The following is a 19,563-nucleotide window of genomic DNA, read 5'->3' on the forward strand; positions in this document are numbered from 1 at the left end:
CCTCTCGTTAATTACAAAGAGGGCGGCTGTCGCCGCCGGTGAGGCCGGCAAACGGCCCCGCCCCGCCCGCGGGCGTCACGCTCCCCTTGCCCCACCCCTTCCCGTCTGGCGGGGCGGGGCCTAAGGCGGAAGTGATGCGCTACCGGCGCGCCCCGGGAAGCGCCGGCAGAACCGTTTCCTTGTGGCGGGGTGAGATGGCGGCGCCAGGAGCCCCGGTTACCGTCACCGTCACTTACAGTAAGAGCCGCCTGGGGGAGGGCACCTCCAGCCGCTGCCGAGGCGAGCGCGGCCCGCTACATCTCACCAGGTGTCTCGGCCGCCGGCGGGGCTGTGCGGGTTTGGCCCCGGGGCTCGCCCGTCCCTGCCGGCCGCGCTCCCCGTGAGCCTGGGTCCGGCCGTTGGCGGTAGCTCGGCGCTGCAGGGCGGGCGGGCCCGTGGCTGCCGCTGGTGCCGGGGTAAGCGGGAAACGCGCGGACGGCGGCGGCCCGAAGTGGTGGGGCAGGTGGGCGTGTGGCGGCCTTTGGTGCCGGGGCGCCCGCGGCTGCAGCTCCGCAAGGCCTCGAGGAGACAGCAAATGGCGGGGCCGGGGCTGTCGGTTGGGTGGCGGCAGCGTCCCGGGCCTTGCTGGGCCAGCGGCCCGGCCTGCCTCGGCCTCAGCGGGTCACGGCTCGTCCTCCGCTTTGCCTGGTCTCGATCCCGGCTGCTACCGTAACGTTACACGTGTTCTGGCCACGTGTCGCCGCCTCCCTCAAGCTGGATCACTTAAGCGGTTCCAACAGAAGGAAAAAAGAAAAAAAAGCTTTTTCTGTATCAACAAGATGATTAAACGGGGGTAGATCTGCTGTAAGGAGATGATGGGAACAGTTAACAAGGCTGTCCATGCCAGAGAGCATGGAGCAGAAGTCACTCTTTTGGTAGTAATCCTCATTTAGATGAAATATATCACTAAAGTCGGCACTGTAGGCTAAAAGCATGTGCTACCCAGTGGGCTGCCTTCTTGCTTGTTGAATAAGCTTGAATGTTTGTCGCTGGTGAGATGCCAGCTTGCAAGGGGTACTGGTGGTTTCTTCAGTATGACAGTTGAATGCTGACCTGATGAAACTGGTTATTCAAAGGCCAGCTGGTATGGTTGATCTTTTTTTCCTCGGGAAGAGAAATAGGAGGAGGGAGAAGAAGGTGGAAGGGAAGATGTGGTTAAATCTGCAAATAAATAGAAGAAGTTACTGCAAAGAGGTAAGAATAGCCTGGACTCCGTAGTTTTTAAAAATAAGATGGGAAATAACGTTATTAAATTTTGGTGAAGTGGATCTAGGTGAGGTAGTAGGAGTAATGAGGATAGTAAGGTATTAAATCGGGAAGATATTAATCAGCTGATTTTTGTTAACAAAGCTTGTTAATTTTTAACGATTATTTTTAAAATTATTCAATAATAAATTCTGCTCCTCTTCCTTTTGCACTATGTTGGTGACATTCTTTCCATCTTTAGAGCTTGTTTATTTCTGCTTGCTCGTTTGTGCTTTCAAACTGTTATATTATTTTGTGAAAATGTTTCCTTTATCACCTGGCAGCTTTATCTAAGAGTATTTGGTAGGAACTTTATGGAATAATCTGTTTGTATCTTCATGACTTGTGCTCATTGATGCCCTCAGAAAGCTCTATTTGATTTGAGGGGTTTTCGTTTGCAAAGATGACAATAGCTTAACGATACTAAAATATTTATAATTCCAACATCTTGCTGTTTGCCAAGAGTCTTCTTATGTGAGAATATTTTTATCTTTCCAGTTATTTTCTTGTCTGGTAATTACTTTGACATCAATAAATAGCGAATAAAAGGCATTGCTCATCTTGGACTTAAGCTGTCCAATTTTTATCTGTTGTCAGATGCTAGTTGACTACTTAGCGCAAACATTTTATTAAAATTTTGCATGCATGAGTGAAAGTGGGGAAAGATGCTAATAAGGGTTAAGAAAGAGAATAGTAGCAGACCCACATATATTACCTGACAATCTGCAAGAAATTGTATAGACCTGTTTTTTATAAGTGTTTAGGCTTTTTGTTTTTTTAAATATTTTGGAATTTCGTACTGGTGGTTGCTTTAAATTAGTATTGTTATTTACTGAAGCAAACTGATAATACCAGTTCTAATCCATGAGATATATTTCATGGTGATTTCACTCTGCTGTGAATTTACACTAATATTTTATTACAGTCTGCCCAAAGTGGTACTCTTAATTTGGAATTAAAACTGTTTCTATTGCTAGGCAAACTTCAGCTGTTCTCTTTCTCATTAGCTGTTCGTTTCTTTTTTCTTTCTAACTGCTGACAGGCACAGCCTTTACACAAAGCAGTTATATATATCAAAACAGCCTTTTGAAATATATTGAGGTTAGGACTTAACACCCCAGCCCCAAAACAAACAAACAAACAGAGAAACCACAGATTGGGAAGAAAGTCCGTTTATGGAAATTGCTTGGGGGAGAGTTTGTATGATGTGATTTTGAGCATAAAATAATTTTGGAATTAAGAAATATTGTTGGAGCTTGCAAGTTTGTCATGTGACTCTAGGCAGCTGGAACATTTTAAAATTTATATTTCTAGTGCTCTTCTTCGTAAAAGATACACACACTTAATGATAATAGTTTTATTTCTGGTGTTTGTTAAGGACTTCTCTCTTCTTGCACAGTAAAAATGCCTGTCTTGATTTCCCTTGAGCCAGTGGTGGCTGGTTCCTGTGGGTGCTTTCAGATTGACAAGCCTTAAGTGTGTGGGAGCAGAAGGTTATAGAAAAGGGTCTATTGTAAAGCAGTTTCACAGACATACTCCTTTTTTCTAAAAACTTCCTGCTGTTTGAATGCAAGTATTCACAGGGACTTTGAATAGGATGTCCCATAAGTGAAAGGTGTCATAGAGGCTGAGGCTTCTTAAAGTGGTTCAGGCTGCATATGTATTATGGGGAGAAATAATAATTTTTGGATTGTGAGAATTCTCTTGGGTGGCTGGTGGAGGGGAGAGAGGTTAGGCATTGATACCTTGCTTCTCATTTATGAGGAGTAGGAAGCAAAGGAAGTGATAAATTGTCTCAGATTCCCCAAGACTTGTGCCATTTAAAGTTCCTTCAAGTGGGAAATGGAATACATCAGAAAGGTGTGACTTTCATGCTTTAGCTCGTGGGATGTCGACACCATCTACACTCTTAAAAGGTGGGGAATAATACTTAGCAGGAGCATTATGCCAGTAGAATTCACCTGATTAAACATTTCGGGTTATTAGAATGTAAATTTTTAGCTGAGGTAAGTCACTTCAAGAGGAAAGACATGCAATAGAATCCTTTGATTGGTAATTATTATTGTATGTGAGAATCAGTGATTTGAGAACTTCTGCAGAAATAAATATTAAAAACAGATTCCCTGTAATATTTTCTAGGTAAAAATAAGTATTACTGTTACTCTGTTTCTTCTTAGGTAATGAAAAACACAGTATTCGGGTTGCTTCTCAACAGGAAGATAGTGAACCTACACTACAAGACATGGCTGTACTTATTGAACAAGTCACTGGGGTTCCAGTTCCTTTTCAGAAACTGATATACAAAGGTAATGTATAAATCTATCAATGATTGATGATGATACCTTTACTTTTAGTCACTTTCATGTGTCCATGCTTTCAATGTCTTCAAAAAGACACTTAGGCTGCTAACTATATTTTAACTGTTTTTTTTCCTCTTCCATTTAGGGAAGTCTCTGAAAGAACTGGAACAACCATTGTCGGCACTTGGTATTAAAAATGGTTGCAAAGTCATGTTGATTGGGAAAAGGGTAAGTGTTGCCTTTGACCGTTTTTTTCCCCCCCCTTAAATTATTGTAATTTCTGTCAGTGCTTCAGCTACTGAACACAGAAACAAGTTACAGCATAAATCTAATCTTGTATACCTACCCACAGAGTTGAGTTCAGTCTCATGTTGTGGTGTGAATAACTTGGCAGCTTGTACATTTCTGAAATTCCATTATTGACTGACTTCTGCCTTACATTATTGACAAATTTCTGCCTAATCTGTTGCTTGTCAGTACTCATGAACCTTCTGTGCACTGATGACCTTATCTGCTCATCTTATTTTTCTAGTTTAAAAGAAAAATAAAAATATCTGTAGCTACTGAGTCTGCTGGGTAATTTCTGGTGAAATGACTTGTGGCTGCTTTTGCCAAGTAGAGGACAAGGTAGTATCTCATGATATAAATTGTTACCCTTACTTTAAAGGTGATAAGTTAACAAAAAGAAGTTCGCACTTTTCCTTTTTCCTTTCAAATTTGTATCATTTAATGTGTTTATATATGTTGCTGCTTTGATTATATTTGTAATTAAACTTTGGAAGAAGCTTATTTGATAGGTATTAAAATATGGAAAGAAAACAAGGTTAATACATATTTTTAATCAGCAGAAGCTTTATGACTATTAGCACTGTTGCTGCTTTTTAGCTGCATAGTGTCTCTGTTTGTTCCATAGTTGTGAATGTTGTAATTTTGAATACACAGAATAGTCCAGAAGAAGAGGCTGAAGTAAAGAAGTTAAAAGATTTGGAGAAGTCAGTGGAGCAAATAGCTAATAAGTTAGAGGAAGTTAATAAAGAGTTCACAAGTATCCAGAAGGTATGCTGGTTTTGTATCATTTTATATCTTTGTGAAACAATTTTGTAGGTATAAGTATTTTTAAAAAGTACTGTGTAAAGCTTTTGAGCAGTCCATAATAGGCTGCCCCTCCTAACTGTCCAAAGGTCCTGTAAAATTCTTACTGAATTTCAAATGCTGCTTGTGAGTTTGCTAGATAGAGACATGGCACTGTTTGGAAAAAGATAAATATTGTTGCATATTGGATAAATTAACATTTAGATCTGGAAAAGCATAAAGAGTTCTCTCAAAGTCTAATGTCTGTTTAATCTTTTAAGTAAACCTAGCAGAGCTTATATTTAGCATTTCAAGGAATGATAGATTACAGATTGAGACTAGTCCCTATCATATTTGAAACTACAGAAATAGTAGAAGGTGTTTCCTGCTGTGGTGCATTGATGCATTTTCTTAGCTGGATATTCTATAAGTTATGGAATAATTTTGATTTTCCTTCCCTCTGTTTTTCCTCCTCAGGGATTTTTAGCAAAGGATCTCCAAGTAGAAGCACTAAAACAGCTGGACAAGAGGATAAAAGGAACTGCAGAGCAGTTCATGAAGATCCTGGAACAGATTGATGCTATGGTAAGTAAATAACCTCAGAAGACTGTCAAATTGCAATAGAGACCAAACCTACTGTTAAGAATGTACTTGCTTGTAATTTATTTGATATTTTAAAATACTAAAAAAATTGTTTTAGCTTTGAAAATTAGTTAATTGGTTTGCTCATTTTTTCTTTAATATCCAGCTCTTGCCCCTGTATGTCTCCAAAAGACTACTTGGCAGCATCTATTTCTAAATGGTGACATTAATGCCTGTGTATGCTTCCCCATTCCACAGAAGAGCTTCATTTTGGGGCAGCAGCTTGTTAAGACTACATGAAATGGGTATCCTTTACTCAAGTTTTACCCTTTTAGTTTGTCTTGGCAAACTTTCATGTTAAACTTCATGGTAACAATAAAGGTCTGAAAAAAACACCCCAAAACAACAGATACACTTTGTATTCTATATCACGTAGGAACAAGGAGGTCCCGAAGACTGAAGAATTTTCTGGTCAGTCGTATGTGGACTGACAGTACTTTTACTTGAGATGCTTGCAGATTGAGGACTGGATTCTTTCATTGGAATGTACTGGGGTATATCCAAGTGCTTCACAGTCATTAATGGATCATAACCTTGCAGCGTATTTCCAGAGTGCAATATATATCTTCCTATATCATGTAGTAGCTGAAAGCTAGGTGAGGATAAGGGACTTTGTGTAGAGATAGAAGATTGTGGCAACTAGGGTATGTCCTTATTCTGTTTCTCTGCTGGTTATTCTCTGTAAACTTTTGTTATGTAATTAGGTCATAATATCCTGCTCTGAAGGAAAAATGCTGCTTTTCTGTGGTAGTGATGTCTTTGGGTCTACTCCTTTGTACAGTGACCCTTTGTGGGATTGTTTCAGAAATATTTCATGCAAATGCCTGTAATTGGTAAACCAAATGTAGTTTACTTGATGGACACTTTGAAGTTCAGCTGCAGACTAAATCAAAGAGGAATAATTTGAATTGGCCATCGTCAGATGCTATATGATACGGATGTGTTCCTAAGAATGGTGGAAGCTCATTAACTTATTTTTCCTCCTTTCATATTGTACACCTTTAATGGTAAACTAGCCTTTGCTGTTTGTTATAGCCAACAGTTCTTAAAATACTATTTTTAATTGTAATATGCTAAGTATTTTGAAGTCTCAAAAATTCTCTTTCCTTTTCTGCCTCACATAGAGGAAAATACTTTGCTGACAGTTCTTGAATCCTGTTAGACATACAGACTTTGTATAACTGATTTCCTGTTTGAAGTGGCAGATTTACAATCTGTTGCCATGAAAATAGCAGAGGTGACAACTGTTTAAATTGGATGGGATTAAAGCTTATTTCTGATCCCTTCAATTTCTGAATCTGTCCTATTGAGAAAAAAGTCAGTACTTGAAAAACCCTTTCACTGCTTCCTAATTAATCCAAACTGAATTTCCCAAGTTAACTTGATTCTGGTACTTTTTGCATGGCTTAAACAGAAAATGTGCTATTATCTACCTCCTTATCCAAAATACTCTAAATAGTACTGGACAAAGGACTTTCAGATTTAGTACAAGATTTTAGAAGGCTTATAGCCTAGTGACTTCACGTTTAGATTTAGGAAATAATGGATTCCCTGTGTCTCAGTTTTGTCTCTTCTGGAACTGGAGCTGCCAAAGCTAAAAGTAATTATAATTAGTATATTTTAATATTTTTAATAGTTTTTTACTTTGTTGTATAAGAGCCTATGACATGGACAAGCCTCAGTTCATTTTTTTTTTAGCAAGAAATAAGTGAGGATTTGTATTACGAATGATTGAAATTGTTACACATACCAAAGTCCATATTTATTTGTGTTAATATACAAAGGTGGCTGTGGATTTTGTCATAAAAACTGAACTTCTGTGAGATTTCTGTGAAATCTTGCAGATGAAATACATGTAGTTGAGTGGAATCTAGCTGTTCAGTGTCTTGGTATTACACCAGATCAGATGAACAGGCCACCAACTTCCTGAGGTACTACATAGCTGTACTGTAGTTGTGCAATACATAGAGGTAGCAACACAGAAGAGTAATGAGGTATGTATATGCACATTAAATGGGTTCCACTGAAGTAAAAAAAGGTAAATAGAAATGCAAAGCAGGAAAGCATAAAGCTTCCAGAGAGTATTTTATCTGTATCTCAGAACTGTTTTATACAGTATTTAGTATTCTTTTTTGTTAGCCAAGTAAAAGGCAAGTTCTGACAAATCTCTTAAACGCTGTTAACCATATAGATATGCTGTTGATTCAACCAAAAGAATGTTAAAAAGAGATAAGGGGGGGGGGGGGGGGGGGGGCGCGGAACTGAGCGAGCCAGAGACAGAATGGATGCACTGTAAAAGTGAAACTGGCAAACTCACACTATAAATGTTCCAGTTTGTTTCTTTGGCGGAATGGTTGTGAAAACTCTTTAAGGTGTCTTGGCTGTCATACATTGTTTGGTTCAATCAAAAACATCTGGCTTGATCCAAAATGAGATTTGTATGGTTATAGAGAGCTAAGGGTGACGAAGCCTGCATGTTGTTTTCTATCTGTTCTAGGGGTGTCACCCTCTTACTGTTACCAGACAAGCTCGTTAATTAGAGGAGCTGAGTTTGGAACTAATACTCATTTTTACTAGACTGTGTTCAACAACTGTGTATTTAAAAGAAGTCATTTGGGAAATGGAGAAGTAGCTTGGTAGTCATGCAGTGTTGGGGTGGGAGAAAAAAATGCAGTGTTGTCACTGCCAGAGGTGTGAAAGGAATGTCTTGAAGGGATGAGTTTGGGTAGAGTTAACTGTAACTTAAACATTTTAACGTTAAATGTGTTTAAGTAGCTACTGCTTCCACAGCAGGAAGGGTGGAGGGATCTTACGAGCATCTTACAGATTTTTGAATGCTATGACGCAGCTGGACATTCCCATAAGCCACAGACCTTTGAAGTTTCCTTCAGGAGAGATACAGATTTGGTCTTGTTGAGCATTCGAAGATTTGTCTGTGTGCATCACCAGAAATGCCATTTATTTCAGCAATTAAACCATTTGGTCCAGGAGTCAAAGTACATTATTTGTTACAAATCTCAGTGAGCAGAACAGAGAAGATCCTTGACTTGATCAACTGGCATAATTTTGTAAATAACTGAAGGGTTTTTCAAGAAAAAAGAAGTAAAGCTTTTCTGAGATCAGTAGGAAATTTAAATTCACAGTCATGACACTACTTATTGTGAGCCTGCTTTAATTTACATGAAGTCTGTCACCAGTATTGCAGTCTGAGAGGTTACTTTGTTCTCATAATGATTTCTTATTAAACGGCATGCTTGTAATCTAGGAAGACAATATTGCGGAGAACAGATTGTACGAACAACTGAAAGAAACCCTTTGTCTTCTGAGATACCAGTCATTGATTTTGTTTATATAGACTCATGAAAAAAACATCTGTCAAATTGCATGTATCAGTACTGAGGACACTGATAACATGACTGACTCATAATTAAGTTCTGATGGCCCATCTTCCTTTCTTGTGGGGTTTTTTTTTGGTTATAATTCTCTGTAAAAGTTATTTAAATTACTATACTGTTCGGATGAAGCTTTTTTCACTGTCTCCTTGCCCCTGCTATACTTGTCATCTGGTAAGTCCATACCAAATTAACATTTCAAGGATTACAGTAATTATTATGGAAAAAAAACACCTTACTGTGTCTGTAACAAACATTTCCCAGGCTTCTGGGAAGTTTTGCTACTTAGAATAACATGAGAACTTACTACTAAACCTTTTGAATTTACCTGGATAAATAAGCATTCGATAAGCATTTGTTAATTGTGATTCTTACATCACATCTTAAATATGAATCATAACCATGAAGTCAAAGTTTTGGGGGAAAATTTTTCTAAAGCACATGGAGCACAAAAATGCTGTCATACCTCAGTGAGAGTAGAATGCTTAGTTACAGCTTCTGCATTCAGAAAAGCCGTTGACAAATGCTGCTGTTTAATAGCTGCTTTTAAAGAAACTGCTCAGTTGTCTACTTAGGTGAAGAAGACTCAGTGTCAATGTAATGTGCTTACCTAATTTACCAATTTATTTAACAATAAGTTTAAAAAAAGTGAAGGGCTGATAGTCAGTAAAACTGCACACAAAAATACTATATTTTCTTGATTTATAAAAGAAAATAATGAAAAATTGTCTTGTTAGATGGATGGAGTACCACCAAAAAATACTTTTTTCAACCCATTAGCATTGGTGGCATGTGTGTAGCAGAGTCATTTTTATTTTAAGTAATTTGATAACAAACTACGAATTTTTCTAGCTATTATTGCTAGTGACTGCTAGTATAGGAGATTGTCTCTTTTAAATATGATGTCCCTTTGGTTCTGATAAAATAGTCATAATTAATTTGGCTAGCATTTGTTTTGTTTATTAACTAACTACACTGCTATAAAGTGGATTCAGGCATCAGATACTACCTATTGGGGTCTATGGTTTAGGAAATAACCAGAGGAGAACAAAGATGTGGTGGGAACCCTAAGCTTAAAAATTGTTATTGGAACCACTTCCAAAACACATGAAGCTTGAGAAGAGCTGGAGGTGATGTTCTATGGCAGAGGGAGGCGGGTTTATTAGGAGATCAGCTGGGAGATGGGAAGAAATGCAAGAGAGTCTGTATTTCATAAGCAGTGATCAGGAGAGAGGGGTGCTGGGTTTGTAGTTGAAAGAACACTCAAGAATAGAGAGGATCTAGAGGCAGGAAAATACACAAATTTATCACTGTGTAAACAGCGATTGCTTTTAAGGAATTCTTGTATAAAGTATGAGTGTTGTGGATACAAAAGAACATCTGTGTATCTGCAGGGTGAGAACTCTTCAAGAGATACGGTTAAGCAACTCTGAGTTTGGGGTTGTGGGGTGGGATATAGCCACTGGTAACAGGAAGACTTGGGCTCTGTTTCTGGGTGGATGGCGGGAGGATAAGGAACCTGTGCCCAGGAGTTCTACAGGAGTTGCTGGGGTGAAGCCAGCACTGCAGTCATTTCTGACAGTTTAAGACCATATAGACCAATGACTGTGAGACTTGAGCAGGGGTTGGTCACAGAGGAAGTGCAATGCAAAGAGGAGACCTGCTATAAATGTAAGAATATGCTGTGCAGTAGAAAGCCATATACTAATCCAAATACTGCTCTGCAAGCAGTGCTAGCACCAAAATGTAGATTTGGCAAGAATTTTGCATAAGCACTGCTTAGGCTTAAGCTACTCCTTCTTTAATTACCTGTGATTTTCATTAAATTTGGAAATGTTATTGTGACTTAAGGTTTATTGCCAGCTTCACCTGTTAAACCCTGAATAGTTGGACAACGTATTCCTGGAGAGGAGACGTAAGCTGACTAAGGTAAAACAGAGACTGTGAGATTTAATTTTATGTTAAGATTTGTGAACATTACTAATTTGATTGCAAAACATCTTTTAAGCAGCTTGGTAAGTTAGTATATTTAGGCCTTCCAACTCTATGTCTCTGTCAAGGGGATTACAAGGTGTGATTTAAAAAAACCCGCAGTTACGAGGGTGTGCAAGCAAACAGGAGTTTTTATGCACAGATGTAATTATAAAGAACAGTTTTGAAAAATGTTGTCAAAATTAGAAATAGTCTGAACTCAGATTTCAAAGTTTAGTCCAGTTACCAATATCTGTTTTAGAAGCAGACTGTGTATGGTAAGCCTAGCTGGAGTTCCCAGTCTGCTATTGAAAGTTAATTTAGGCCTATTCTGACAATAAAAAACTGTTAATTTGCTGTTTCGGATTGGTAGGAATACTTGTGTAGGTGAGAATGTCTTTCAGAAAATACAGTGTGAAATAAGCAAAGGGAGATGCGCAGTGTAACTGAGCTAGTACATAATTTCATTTTTAATTTGATTATTAAGAAATTCCAAGTCATGGAAAACTTCAAGGCATAGAAGAATTTCCTTGACAGTGAGATAACATTTTCATTTTCTGGTGAGAATCAGCCATTAATAATTAGACCTAACTGATCTTTGTTCGTTCAGGCTATTACATATGTGGAGTCAAAATAGTATGCATCAAATACTCTTTATGTTAAACATTTCTTGTCATATTTTGTTCATTTTAAAAAGTGAATTGTGTTGTTAAAAATCCAAGGGAAAACCGGGAATGTTTTCTGATGTGGTTACAGGGTCCTATGTCTAAGCTCTCTTACAGCAGTTCATATAACTTTATAATATTTTTTAAACTTTTTCCCTGTGAAAACTAAATACTTTCAAGACTGCCATTTTTATTTGTGGACTAGAGCTGGTGTTTGAAGAGAATTCACCCACAGCTTTAAACTAGCTTCTCAATTGTTTTGTTATATATTTGGACAGAAAAACACACAACAACGTTTTCAGTGTCCTACTTCCTGGGAGGAGACAGGCATGCTACCGTGAGCAAGAGCTTATTGCAGTCCATGGTACTGTAAAATACGCTTCATAAAGAGCAAAGTAGCTTCCAAATGGACAGTTTTAAAAAGCTGTGCTTTGGAAAATGGACACCTAGGTTTTTAGGCAGACCATCGCTGAAAAAGTAGTAACAGCTTCTGAACCTGTCCTGTGCTGTAAATCCATGGAAGTAAGGTGACGTTACATAAATGAATGAAGTGACTAGTGTAGAACAGGCTCCTGTAGGAGAATTTGCATTGTGCCTGACGGATTCCTGGCATTAACCTGGTAACTTCCTTTCAGAGCTCCTCCTCTTTTTCACAAAATAAGAGAATTTGGAAAGGATAGTTAGGTGGTGGAGTGCATCTTAGTACCAACTGAAGAGTTCCTTAATCTGCGTACTGACCTCTCTTGTGTCCCTCATGGTGATGGTGATTTTTCCACCTGAAAGAAATACGTCCAGTTTCTGGTTCTGTTTCAGGAGGTGCAGTCTGACATAAAAGTGCTCTGCAAGGGAAATACCTTTTCTGGTCTGGAAGAGAAGGGATAAAAGTTTATATGAGTTTTATCCAGCTTAACAATGCTGGCCTTTGGGAATACTGGTACTGGAGCAACAGAAATGGAATCTGGAACTACAGGAACAGAAGTTTCTTTCTCTTAACCCATCTTCCAAAGCAAACTAACAAACTGAAAAACCTGACTCTGGGAAGAGGTTAGTGTGGTAGTAGTTACTCCCACTTCCAGCTTCCATACAGTCCTAGGAGACGAGAAGCAGCGTTGTACATTCCTTCTTCCAGCTGAGTCTAAGAGTGAGAGGGATTTAAAATCTGAAACAGCCTGTAGCCATCAATAGCTGCATGTCAGTCATAGAATTTGTCCCACCAAGTTTCAGTAATGACAACTAGGTCATAGCTTTCTAGCAGCATGGTGGCTTCCAACTCCTGCTGTTGCCCGTGCTGTGTGCATTGGTGCAGAGGCACTTCAGCTGGGCTGTTGGCTGTGTCACGTGTTTAGAGGAACACACCTTAATTCCTTTGAGGTATTTCACTGGTGTTCCCTTTTGGCTCCTCTTTCGTCAGGAGCCCCTCGCTCATCTCCATAAGACTTGAGGTGTGCTCCAGTGTATCCAGCATGTCTCAGAGCAGCAGGGTGAGGGCCCTTGCTAGCATCCATCCCTCTGACCTTGGCATGCTGTCCCACAGCTTGTCAGGCACAAGCTTGATATTATCTCCCTCCTGCTTCAAGTCTAGTTTAAAGCTCTGTCAATGAGCCCCACTAGCTGCAGATTCCCTTGCCAACCATCCCCAGGCCCTGAAGCCTCTTTTGATTGCCTTTAGAAATGTAAGAATGTGTTCTAGCTGACTCTGGAATGTGCTCATTTTCTCCTCACCCATGGTTCTGGAAAAGCATGCTAAGCCTGGTGATTATTTTTTTGTTATCACTTACAGTGTGCTGATTACTGCACAAATACTGGAGCTGTGTGATCCCTGAACTTACTGGGATCTTGATCTCAGTGATGCCTATAGTTTCACTTTCCATGATGGGCTGCTGCTTTGGTGTGAAGGCTTATATATTTCTGTCTCCTGTATTAGGTTATATACAAAACCTGTGTTTGGCTGGACACTAAAAGAAAAGAGCACCTTTATTTTTCAATTGTTGTAAGAGATTATATATCTAAATCTCCCAGTGAGGCTTTGCATTTTAGTTGAAACAGAGTATTATAGGGAAACCACTATTCTTGATATGGAGTTAGGGTGGAAAATAAAAGCTATACCAGTGAGAAACTCCCAAGATTTTTCTGCATCTTCAGCAGTGAGAGCACAGTGTTTCTAAGAATACTTGCATAAACTTTATATAATAATAGTCATCTGTACAGGTGTTTTACCTGTTTCAAAAAAACATCATAAACCTGAGCACTATTCCCCACCGACACCTGGATTTCACATAGCTCACAAAGGACAAAGCATATAACGTTTGCTGAGATAACTTACATGAATATGTTGGGTTGTAGGAGTACAGAAAATGATGCAGTTTGAATTAAATGAAAAGCTGTCAGCATGTGACACTTAACACGTGTTGTATTCCATGAGTAGATTGCAGAGAAGATGAGATGTACAGCTCAGACTGGCAATGCCTGCATTACTGATGATACATCCTAATGATGGCAGGTGATTGAGTTAATGTGTTCATGTAAAATATTTAATCTTACAGTTGCTGAAAAAAACCCTAAAGTGCAGCAGAACAATTGATGTACACCACAGCAGACAAAAGCAGTGTATGTAGTCTATTGCTGTATGTTACCTAAAGACCATGGTAAATTTGCTAGCTCAGTTCTTTGCAATCAGCATGCCGCATCCCTGACTTTGTGAATTTATGACTTTTTCTTTTAAATTCTTTCTCATGTAATCATCCTTACTGAGAAGGCATGGCATTTTCATGATGCCTGTTCAGAGGATTCTTTGATACATTCAGTTTTTGCTGTAATTTAATATAATTTCAACATTAAGCTGCATCAACTTGTTTGTTTATTTTACTGCAGAATCTGCCAGAGAATTTCAGTGATTGCAAACTGAAAAAGAAAGGGTTGGTGAAAAGAGTTCAGGTGAGTTTGGGGTTATTTTTGTTTCCCGTTGACGCTGAGCGCTTGTGTAGCAAGGGTTTGTGAAAATGAGGATATTTGGAGCTTAGATTTTGCCAGTGTTTGCTCTTACATTGGTATATCTTATGACCTCTCTTTGGGAGGTATTTGATAGCTTTATAAAACAGCATACAAAAATACAGATTTTTGTGGTTCATGCTATTTTCAGATGTTTGTAATTTATACTAGCATTTGGCCTTATGGCTGCCTGAAGTTGTAATTCTGCTCACTTGCAAAGAAAACAGGATCATTCCTCTTTTCCTGTATCTTGGAGGACTGGGATAAAGAATGAGGTCTGGGCACAAGGATGCATTCAACTGACTCCTGCTGGATCTTGCTAGAGGTGTTCTTTGGGAAATTTTAGCTTCCATTGCAATGTACCAATTTTCTACAGAGAGTAAGTCTCTGAAGTAAAATCTGTACAGGAGAGCAGTTGTACTGAGGGGTAGGTTTTTTAATTGCTTTGCTATTGTATGATGCTTCTAAATTCCTAGGCATTGTTTCCTTAGAGACCTTGAGCTGAAGGTTTGTTAATAAATATTGGAACTCATCCTGTGTTGGCATTGTCCCCCCCCACGTCAAACTTCCATAAATGAATGGTAATGCTACTCATATTACTGGGTTTATTTGTATTATGCTAGCTTCAGTCGCAGGTTAGACTCTATCTGAAAATTGTTTGTGAAAGTACGTTGCATTCATGTTTAGAGTTGAAAGGTTTTGTCTTTTACTGTGACCCTATTAAAAACTTTCTGTTACCATTACCCAAATTTTTTGAAATAGCCATCTATTTTAGAGGAAGCCCTACCAAGAAGTACTTCATAGTAGAAATGGTTTGTGTTACAGCTTTAGGGACAAAGCACTTATACTCAGTTATAGAGGTAAGTTCAGATAATGCAAATTGAAATAAAGACGCTTGCTGGCATAGCTATGTGGTGTGGAGCTCTGAACATGCTCTTGATTCCACGTGTCTAACCAAAGCAGCAAAACTCTTTAATAGAGGTATGGCTATAAACCTCATGGCAAGGTACTAGAGCTGCACTCTTGGGTGAAGTTATTGCGTAAATAGGGGCTTTGTATAAGAACTGCTGTTAAAGCATAAAACAGTTTCTGTGGAGCAGAATCAGAGTTATTGATGTGCTTTTATAGGCACAGTGTTCTGCAACTGTAGGTTATGAACCTGTAGAGGACTGCAGAAAAATCTTAAGGGGTTTTAGAGCAATTAACAACAATTTGTTTTTCCAGAGCAAGAAAATGATGGCAAGTTATGCTTATTGCTCCTAAGTATCCATGAAAGTGAGCGGGAGCCATTAACTGCCTTCTGTTGCTGGCAGTCATGTATTTTCCAGAATGGGGAGACAGACATGAAACACTTGCAGCCAGCAACTGCAGTTGTTACCACCTTTGACTTTTTCATCCCTCAAGTCCTTACAGAAGTGATGATGGCTTAAGGCAGGGGTCCTCAAACTACAGCCTGCGGGCTGGATACAGCCCCGCAGGGTCCTCAATCCGGCCCCTGGTATTTACAGACACCCCCCCGCCGGGGGTTGGGGGGGAAACCAAGCAGCCGCAGATGGCTGCCTGCCACTGCATCTGTGTGCCGGCCCCCTGATTAAACAGTTTGAGGACCCCTGGCTTAAGGGATTGGTTGAAGACAGGTGATTGAAAAAACTGTGATGGTTAAGAAATATTCACTTGGCACAACAGTATGTTGCTCTAGAGGGAAGGAGATTTCTTAATGTAATTTTAACATTAAATACCTGGTTTGACTGTTAAAGTCTAGCACAGACATAGCAAAACTTGAGTGCAAGCCATAAATAGGTAGTGGGAGAGTCTTCTCAGAAACTACAGTGTACTCACATATGTTGGAATTGGCCTAAAACTATTTATTGGCTTAATGTGCTGGTGCTTTGTGCCGTGTACAGCACAAGCAAAGTGACGAGTGGCCGCTGGCTCTTAATTGCTTTGTGTGGATTGCTGTACTTGTAAGAACTCATGGGCAAGTTCTAAGAAAGCTCATGGTGCTGTGGACTGTCCCTTTTAGAAAGGAGCCTTCTGTCTTTTGAGGCACACCAGCTACTTACTGATAAAGGTGAGGGTTTGTGTTGGCCTGTAGTCCTGAGAAATAGAGGAGGCCTTGGTTTAACGAAAGCTTGTTTTAGATTTGGTTGATTAGGTTTGTCACTTGCGCCCTCAGCTACAGAAGTAGTATGTGTGTTAGAAAGGAGTTTAAAAGACATGTTCCAAACTCAAGCACTAACTTGTCTGAACCTTTATGATCCTTACTGTCGTTTATAAATTTTGGATCAACTCAAAGTACTGCAGCAGCAGAACCAGTGAGGATGGGCAACCATGTTATTGCCTTACCAAATATCATGTTTCTGTTGGATTCTGGGTAAACAAAATTATCAATAAGCTGTTATAAAACTGAACTGGAAGGTGGTGGTTGAGTTGGCTTCTTCAAATTCATGATGGAAACTGCAGTTTCTGTTCTTATGGAAGCATCTGCCATTGCTATAATTGCATCCCCAGTAACATTCGTTTATTTCTTATTCTCAGGTTTTTCTTGCCCAGTGTGATACCATTGAAGGAAATATTGGTCAAGAAATGGACAAGCTACAGTCAAAGAATTTGGCACTGGCAGAATAAGGCATTGCCCTACATAATTAGGAAACATAATTGCTCTATGAGCAAGAAGAAAAGTTTGCTCTTTGTTTTGGAGCACGTATTCAGCCTTTGTTTGTTTTGTTTTGTTTTTTTAAAGCCCAGTCTGTTAGACTGGTACCAGTCAGTCATTTCTTGCTGATTGTCTTGTTAGCCGCTTGGTTATATCTATTATTTTGAAAAGAAAATCCTTCCAGAAGAATGGCAGAAATAATCTTTGTGGTGAATTGTTACGTATCTTATGGACAAATGTTTAGTTAACTAAGTTATAAAGTTTGCAGTGATGGGCAGTTTTGTCTGATATGTCTTTGCATTTATTTACAGCTCAAATCAAAGAAGGTTTATAATCGTACAAGTGCCATAACTTGCAATAGTAAGAGGACTTCAGCTTGATTGAAAAAGGCAAACTGAGATGACATCTGGGATAGTCGAACATTCTAGTAGACAGTTCAGAGCAATAAAAAAATACGCATTTGTATCTACTTAATGTTTGTATGCATTTATAAATATAAGAAAGCTTGACTATAAGGGAGTCGTACCTATTTTAGCCTTAAATTGTCATAATAAATGGAATGTACTGTAACATGTATGGTACCTAATTTTGAGTGGTGCTTTAAGTTGTTACTGAGCTCCTTGATACAGACCTATGTTTTTTACATAGATTTCTGATGTACTGTGTTTTTTATAGATTATTCTTATTTTTATTGTTTGTGTTCTGTCTTGAGTTACAGTGGGAAATGAAACGAGATTACTCATGCTGCTTATATACCAAGGGTTCAGTTCAAGCAAAGTATAACTAGGGAGCTATTTCAAAAGGGCTTTTGTACTTTTTTTTTTTCTGATTTAACTGAGTTCATGATGCTATATTTAATGGAAAATTGCAGTGATTATTTCTAGTCTGTTAAGGTAATCAGTGAATTTTTATAACATGTTACAAAGTGACACAATTTTATTTTAGCAATGCTGTGCGTCTGAGGGTTATGACTGATTCTTGCAGTCATATATGTGCCATGCTTTAGCCTTCTCGGTTAGCTGAAAAAAAGCTTTTGCAGGAGATGGTGACTGTCAGCAGGTGCAGCCAACTTTGCAGTTGTTGGTCAGAGCCCATAGCTAATGTACCTGTAGTGGGAGTTGCTTTTTCACTAATGCTTCCGATCAGTAGGTTAGCTGTCTATGCAGTGGCAAGGAACCTGTTTCTGGGGGAGGAAAACACCCCCTCTTTCTCCTCAAATGAGTCAGGCTGAGGATGTTTAGAAATGTCCCTTAGGTAGTGAGCCTTTATCCATATGTGACTGTTTTAAGATTAGCTTGCCTTTGAAGATAAAAATAGGAAATGTGTGCAAAAAGATGTTAACTTCTAATAAATTATAAACCTTAAATAATATCTAAAGTATTATTATTAAAGTATTATCTTTGATGTTTGTAATTGGGGGAGCATTTCTTCAGTGAAAAATGCCATTGAACAAATGAAGTGATAGCCCTGCATTAGAAAGAGTCACTTTTATTCTAAACATGCCTTTTGACTATACCAAAATTGGAGTTGCCGTATTTTTTACCATTAACCTGTTTCTTCAAGGTTGTATTTTTTCCATATGTAACTTGCTTCTCAGCATCTGTGGAGGATTTCAAGGTCTCAACTAAGAAGCTTGTCTATCACATTAGGAAATGGTACGTTTGCTGGGACTGTGGATATTTTTTCCTAGGCTACTAGACTGGTCATGCTGCATTTCCCCAGCATGTCAAGATTAGGAGGAGGAAGAGTTGGTTGTAGCTATTTTTGTGAAACCCTACCTAGCTTGGTGCTGCTTCTAGACCAGATTCATCTGACTCTTAAACCACCAGCAACATTGTTGCTTAATTCAGGGAATGCAAAATTACCTGCTTTCCTGTAATGGAAAGGATCCTCACCCTCTCAAATGTAAGTCCTCTAATGTACTGAACTTTCACAGGTGCATGTCTGTTAAGTATCATCTTGTGTCCATGAAGAGAATTGGGAGCTGTGGTCATGGCTAAGACTGTGTCTGTTTCTGCTGCTCCTTTGCATTTTTCTCTCTTGGATGAGAACACTAAGGCTATAGGCAGACATCGTCTTCCCAGCACACCTTCCCAGAAACTGCTGCTTCTTGAGATGTGCTTGTGTGAGTAAATCCTCAGCCTGTCTCAAAGCCAGGTGGATTAACTTTCCTATGTTCCACAGCAGATCTTTTGATAATCAGGTACTTTGAGGCAAAGAGAATGATGATGAACCTCGCCCACCAGCACATCTGGATTCAGCAAAGGGTGGGTGTCCTCAGCTGAAGTTACCTTATGGTGGTAACTCACGGTATCGGAATATTTGGTTTCTAGGACATAAGTCTGTATATTGAAAACAAGCTTTTGGAATATAAAATTTTCTGTCTTCCAAATACAAAAATGTGTTGATTCACTTTGGAAAATGGATGGTTGCGTTTAGAGTTATCTAAGACCTGGAGTTGATTGACTTTTATACTTGGTTTGGAAAGGGGGGTCCTACACTTCATTTTTTCATGATAGCCTTAAATTTCAGTAAAAGCAAACTCCTGTGCTTTTCGAAATTGCAGCAGACCACAGCTGTGGGAGAAAGGGGAA

General features: G+C 39.1%; 1 protein-coding gene across 7 annotated transcripts; it reads left to right on the plus strand.

The window, feature by feature from the left end:
- Window positions 1-132: 132 nt before the first annotated feature.
- Window positions 133-17,606, plus strand: BAG1 (BAG cochaperone 1). Of its 7 annotated transcripts, XR_005103165.1 has the most exons (9): window positions 133-237; window positions 3,462-3,590; window positions 3,730-3,812; window positions 4,527-4,640; window positions 5,133-5,240; window positions 5,404-5,542; window positions 10,553-10,618; window positions 14,197-14,259; window positions 16,852-16,884. XR_005103165.1 is itself a non-coding variant. In XM_037380003.1 (7 exons), the coding sequence occupies exons 1-7, from the start codon at window positions 135-137 to the stop codon at window positions 16,939-16,941; spliced, it is 690 nt and encodes a 229-aa protein (XP_037235900.1). In that variant the 5' UTR covers window positions 133-134; the 3' UTR covers window positions 16,942-17,606. The 7 variants fall into 7 exon arrangements, 5 of the variants coding, with proteins under 5 accessions (XP_037235900.1, XP_037235901.1, XP_037235902.1 ...); XR_005103166.1 differs by lacking the exon at window positions 5,404-5,542 and having other exon boundaries at window positions 10,541-10,618; window positions 16,852-16,882; XM_037380003.1 differs by lacking the exons at window positions 5,404-5,542; window positions 10,553-10,618 and having other exon boundaries at window positions 16,852-17,606.
- Window positions 17,607-19,563: the final 1,957 nt, after the last annotated feature.

Source organism: Falco rusticolus, chromosome 3 (genome assembly GCF_015220075.1).
Source record: "Falco rusticolus isolate bFalRus1 chromosome 3, bFalRus1.pri, whole genome shotgun sequence".
Lineage (NCBI taxonomy): Eukaryota > Metazoa > Chordata > Aves > Falconiformes > Falconidae > Falco > Falco rusticolus.